This window comes from Limanda limanda, chromosome 5 (assembly GCF_963576545.1).
Source record: "Limanda limanda chromosome 5, fLimLim1.1, whole genome shotgun sequence".
Taxonomy (NCBI): Eukaryota; Metazoa; Chordata; class Actinopteri; order Pleuronectiformes; family Pleuronectidae; genus Limanda; species Limanda limanda.
In genome coordinates, this window is record NC_083640.1 from 14,953,152 (window position 1) to 14,959,151 (window position 6,000).

Here is a 6,000-nt window from a genome sequence, read left to right on the forward strand (position 1 = left end):
GATGGTAACACGACCCTCTGCCATGACATCATCAGGCTATTTGTGCTACAGAACTTAGACGCTATCCGCTACTGAAGGATTTTCTACACTGATTACCCTGACCTCAGTTACAGGTGAAATATAGGTTATGTGTTTTGTTTGTTTGTTTGTCTGTTAATTTGCAGAATTACACAAAGAATACAGGGCGGATTACCAGGACAATTATTTGACAGATGTTGTAGCAGTCCGGAAAGAATCCATTCAATTTTGGTGCAGACCTCGATCAGGGGGCAGATCCAGGAATATCTTTTTTTACTTTTTAACATTGTGTTTTTTAATGTTTTTATAGATGAACAAACTCTATGATATCTATGTGTATAGCCTACAATTTTGTGCTGCTTGATTGGATATAAGGGGACTGCTGGGCCTTGGTACAGTTATGCACTTCTGACACCTCTTCTAGTTCTTCTTTGTTTTGTTTTGATTACAGCGCCATAAAAGGGGTTTTACCCGTGTGGCAGCGTAGACTGACGCTCCCTGCTTCACCAAGATGTCAGCGATGGCAACATGTCCTTCCTGAGCCACCAGGTGGAGAGGGGTCAATCCACTCTACAGGTGACAGGGGTCAAAGGACAAACATCAGACATTATGACGGTACAATTGAAAGTAAATAACAGTTTCAATCCCTCTTTCATTGTTCTTGCCTTGTTGCCGAGGTTGACATTGGCCTGTTTGGAGATGAGCAGGGTGACCATGTCGGGCCGTCCCTCCTGCGAGGCCAGGTGGAGAGGTGTGACCCCCTGCAGTGACTCAGCATTGGCTGAAGCTCCATACTGCAGCAGGCTGTTGGCCACCTCCACCTGGTTCTGCTTGGATGCAATGTGCAGGGCGGTGTAGCCGTTCTGGAGCGCACCAAGAGGAGTGGTCAGACATAGAAACAAGCACTAAACATTCGGGATTGTGTTTGCATTTGTGTTTTTATTCTTTTACCCTGGCTGCACTGTGCGGTGATCCTCCCTTGCTGACAAGCAGGTTGACCACATCAAGGTTGTTGTGATGTACAGCAACGTGCAGCGGAGTCAGACCGTTCTGTGAAAACACAATGAAGCCTTCATCAGCATGTGTTCCATTACATCCTTCCTCCCACACTCTCCAAGACCTTTTTGATTTATTTACCTTCCCTGCAGCGTTAGCGTTGGCTCCTCTCTCCAGCAGCAGCTCTGCTACATCCACCTTGCCGTACTTGGAGGCCACATGCAGCGGAGTGAAGCCTTTCTGTAGAGGCAGCAAATGGAACACAACGTTATGAATGACTTAGGTTCTGGAAGATATTGCTTTGGTTGTGTAGAATACGCAGAATGGAGGCCGTACCTTGGTCATCTTGGTCTGCTGAGCCTCCATGTCCAATAGGATGCGGACGGTTTGTACATGACCTTCCCGGGCAGTGATGTGCAGGGGGGTGTGTCCTGCTGTGGTGGTGGAGTTGGGATTGGCTTTGTGCTCCAGCAGCAGCTTCACTATCTCCTTGTGGCCCATCCGAGCAGCACAATGCAGAGGGGTTTGGTCGTCCTGGAGGAGGAGAGAGGACTTGAGACGCATTGTAACAGCTTAATGTGTTAGACACCTGAAAAAACGGTCTTCTATCATCCTGCTTAAAGCTCTTAGTGTCTTCACTGTCATCTTCACTACCAGTCAAGTTGAGGCTGTTTTGAAACAAAGCTCTTTCGCATAAATCTTCAGGAGAGCAAAGGCACTTTTTCATGGCTGTGGCTTAGGAGTGAGAGAGGGTCGACCACTAACCAGAAGGCTGCTGGTTTGATCCCTGCTCCGGTCTGCTTTAGGCAAGACACTGAGCCTTTAAACTGCTCCCCAAGGGCTGTGCAGACAGTGCGTGAATGATGTTTAATAGAAAAATCACTACACATAGAAGTATAAATGGATGTCTAAATGGGTGAGTGCATCTTGTTCTGTAAAGCTCTTTCAGTGGTCAACAAGACTGAAAAAGTGGCACATAAATATTGCCCATTTTCCATTTATCAAAACAAGACTTTCAGCACATTTATGATATGGCAGTGAGGAATGTTTTGCTTGTGTCCATGGATACACAGATGGTGCTGTGTGAAAGCTCTACCTTGGCCTTGGCGTCCACCGGTGCAGCATTCTGCAGTAAAAACTCTGCCACCTCATGATGCCCTGCCCGAGATGCCATATGGAGAGGAGTCTCCACTTTCTGCTCACACACACACACAAACAGACAAACCACACAGTCAGAGTCGAAACAAACAGCGACACTACGATGTCATTTGGTTATTTGTGTGGCTCTTGGAATTTCAGATGGGAACTGACCACGTTGGAGACGCTGGGGGAAGCTCCTTTCTGCAGCAGGATCTTTACAACGTTGAGATGACCCATAAAGGATGCCACGTGCAGAGGGGTCAGGCCCGACTGTTCAGAAAGAGAGCAGCATTAGAATCATTTTAGATTTATTAAAGCACCGCCACACATTGAGGTGCTTTTAATTTGAACCCTTTTTTAGATAAATGATCCTCATTCCTTTTCTCCCTCCTGATCCCTCACCTCAGTCACAGCCTCTAATGATGCAGAGTGTTTGAGCAGGAGATCCATCACACGCATGTGGTTCTTTTTACAAGCAATGTGCAGAGGAGTGAAACCATTCTGTAAAAACAAAAAGGAGCAGTTATCACCACTAAGATAATAAAGAACTGGGCATTAACTGGGTGTTAACCTTAGTGTTTGTCACTGACCAGTGCCCGAGAGTTGGGTTTGGCCCCTTTGTCCAGGAGTACTTTAGCCATGCGGTGGTTGCCGCAGTGTGCCGCCACATGCAGAGGAGTCAGGTGGTCCATTGTGACGTCATCAATCTCTGCATTGTACTGCAGGAGCTGCTTGACGCAGTCCATGTGGTCGCCCTGCGCTGACATGTGGATTGGAGACAGGCCATTCTGAAAAAGAAAAAAAAAAACTAAAGACCACCATTTCTTGTCCCATGATCCTCTTGGTTCCACACAGATTGGACAGAAGAAGATGACAAATATGAATCGTGATCCATTACGAGTCACCAATTAAAACAGTGGGAAGAGAAAAACTGACTAACTGGCTAGAAATGTAATTTTCCTCCGTCTGTCTAGTTTTTTTTTACACGTTAACAAAGAATTGTTTACACATTATATCTTCATTACTTAAAGAGTAAAATAAACAAGTGAAGGAGTGAATCCTTTTCTTCATGCATCTACATCAGATGGTTTACCTTGGTCTTTGCCTGGATGGGGGCCCCATGGTCCAGCAGGATCTCTATAATCCTGACATGACCGTTTCTGGCCGCACAATGCAGAGGAGTCAGCTCGTCCTGACAAGAGACGAATGTCAGTAATTAAGTGAATGATGCATCAAAGGCATTAAGTGAATCAAAGAGTTTAGGAAACATTGGGATAGGTGTCTGCTGTACCTTGGTTTTGGCATCTATCTGCGCCCCTCTGTCCAGCAGGAGACGGACCATGATCACATTCCCCCGTCTGGCTGCAATGTGCAGAGGCGTGATTCCGTTCTGCACAGAGATGCACATGCACTTAGACACACGTGAGCAAGGACAAGAGATTCACCTTCTGTCAGTTATTCTCTACCTTTGGGGTGAAGTTGACATTGGCTCCTCTGTTGAGCAGCAGTTGAGCTACATTCAAGTTTTCATAGTGTGCAGCAATGTGGAGGGGTGTGAATCCAGTCTGCAAGGACACGTCAGGGTGAGTGCACGTCATTGTCATTACCTTTGCACTTTAGAAACACAAAGACAAACCAAACGAGGACACCAAACGCGATGGGTTCTGGTCACCCACACACCTTGCTGAGCACATCAGCATTGGGGTCGTTCTGCAGAAGCACCGCGGCCGTGCGCGTGTCATCGTTGCGTGCTGCAATGTGCAGCGCAGGGAGGCGGACCTTTCCCTTGGTGCCATAGTTGATGAGCAGGGCTACAACATTTTCATGTCCCTGCTGCAGAGCCACGGCGAGAGGAGTAAATCCATCCTGAAGCACACAGGAGAGGAGGTTAGAAGGCAGGTTCACCCAGGGAGAGAAAATTGGAGAGATGTGAGGAAAGAGGCTTTTGAGCACAAAACAGAATGAGAACACAGCGAGACCGGATCAGCGAGGATGGGGTTGAGGGGTTTTGAAGATTGCTCTTCTCTCAATTCTTTGATACCTCAGTTGGAGTGCTCTGATTGGCTGCATTCTCCAGAAGAAACTTCACAACCTCTAGATGGTTTTCTTGCGCAGCCATGTAGAGTGGAGTGAAACCCTTCTGTCTCAGAAAGACACAGACACACGCACGCACACAGACACACACAGCAGCAGAGGGGACACAAGCACAGAAAGTGACAGATAGGAGGACGGTCACAAGGATGAACAGTGAAAAGAAACAAACACAGAAATATAGGAACAAAGACCAATGTTAACTGATGGAATTGCTTCACAGTAAAGTTGACATAGTATTGACGCACGGCCTCAGTGTGTCCTGTGAACACCGCCACGAGAGCAGCGCTCAATCTCACCTGGGACTGAGCATTGACATTGGCCCCGTAGTTAACCAGCTCTGCGACCACCTGCTCCTGCCCTGCCAGGGCCGCAATGTGCAGGGCCGTGTTCCCTTTCTGTTTAAACACAGGGACGAGCACAACCATAAATTGAAAGTATACAAAATCAGAATCAGAATTCTTTTAATTGCCAAGTATATTTGCACATACAGGAAATTGCCTTGGTGTGGTTGGTGCACATAACAATCAGACATTAAACAACAATATATATATATAACGAAACAATATATACAGTGAGAGAGTTATGGGCACGTACAGTACTAAGGTGCAGAGATTTTTTGGAATAGGCGGTGACAGTTAATATTCATTAACAAAGAAAACAGCTGTGTGTGTGTGTTGTTGTGTGTAAAAGTAACTCTGGTGACTTGTCAACTGAGGTTAAACTAAGTAAACCTCTTAGTAAACTGAACAGTTGCATATATTGGAAATATTGGAAATTGCCACTGTACATAAAAACAAAACAACAATATAGCATGCAAATGCAAACTTGATGTGGATTGGGGAGATGAATAGAGGGCCACATTTGAGCAGGTTGAGCAAGTTTCAGTGTTTCACAAATTGTGCTTGGTACAAAACAGGTGGGTAATATTTTCTTCTCCAGGGGATTTTACCTTCGTGGTGGTCTCCAGAACGATTCCATTGTGGAGTAGCTCCAGCACCATTTTGACGTGGCCTTCTTTAGAGGCCAGATGCAGCCCGTTGAGCCCATTCTGAGTGAGAGAGCAGACGTCACACTGAAGGGTCCGCAACACACTTGGAATACAAATATTCTCTAAACTCAAAGAAACAACCACATGTATACACAAACGCATGTAGGCCATGCCAAACAAAACAACTGGGCTTGTTATCACAGAGACTGAAGAACTCACGACACATGGCAGGCAAATACTTACACCAGGCATGCAGCACTCTCAGAATCAAAGTGGTCATTAGCAAAAACGACATCTACGGGGATGAAAATCAGGATGTGAACATTTCCATTTGATTAATGATGGGGAGAGGAGGAGGAGGAGGTGGAAGAGGAAGAGGAGGACGGGAGGGGGATGGCAGGCCGCTGGTCTCGTGGCTGGGAAGAATACAAGCCGTGTGGAATAGGTCTGACCTCACACAGCCTTCCTACAGCCGCACAGGACATGTGAGGTTGGACCTTTCCCACACCACTGATATTATTCCTCTGAGTGGGGGGAGACCACAGCACACCATCACTCTACTGCAGACAGAGGAGAGAAGGAGGGAGGGGAGAGAGGGAGGAGATGGAGGAGGGGAAGGCAAACAAAAAAGAAAAAGAACGGAAGGTGAGTTAGTAAACCAGGACCCGATCGGAAGAGAGAGGGAAGTGGGGCAGTTGTGAGGGTTTAGAGGAAGAGAGAAAACACAGTCAGGGGAGGAGGAGAAACGGCAGCGTGCTGGTGAG

The 6,000-nt window shown here is 46.8% G+C and overlaps 1 protein-coding gene across 1 annotated transcript in view; it reads right to left on the bottom strand.

The window, feature by feature from the left end:
- LOC133001568 (ankyrin-1-like) overlaps positions 1-5,662 on the bottom strand; it is a 28,399-nt gene extending 22,737 nt beyond the window's left edge. Inside the window, exons 1-16 of the mRNA XM_061071175.1 lie at positions 5,198-5,662; positions 4,545-4,643; positions 4,196-4,294; positions 3,835-4,020; positions 3,621-3,719; positions 3,446-3,544; positions 3,248-3,346; positions 2,745-2,942; positions 2,557-2,655; positions 2,326-2,424; positions 2,111-2,209; positions 1,351-1,548; positions 1,156-1,254; positions 970-1,068; positions 684-881; positions 490-588 (exon numbers count right to left, since the gene is read on the bottom strand). Of these exons, the coding sequence (XP_060927158.1) occupies positions 490-588; positions 684-881; positions 970-1,068; positions 1,156-1,254; positions 1,351-1,548; positions 2,111-2,209; positions 2,326-2,424; positions 2,557-2,655; positions 2,745-2,942; positions 3,248-3,346; positions 3,446-3,544; positions 3,621-3,719; positions 3,835-4,020; positions 4,196-4,294; positions 4,545-4,643; positions 5,198-5,488 (2,160 nt within the window). The 5' untranslated portion in view covers positions 5,489-5,662. The remainder of the gene's footprint in view (positions 1-489; positions 589-683; positions 882-969; positions 1,069-1,155; positions 1,255-1,350; positions 1,549-2,110; positions 2,210-2,325; positions 2,425-2,556; positions 2,656-2,744; positions 2,943-3,247; positions 3,347-3,445; positions 3,545-3,620; positions 3,720-3,834; positions 4,021-4,195; positions 4,295-4,544; positions 4,644-5,197) is intronic.
- Positions 5,663-6,000: the final 338 nt, after the last annotated feature.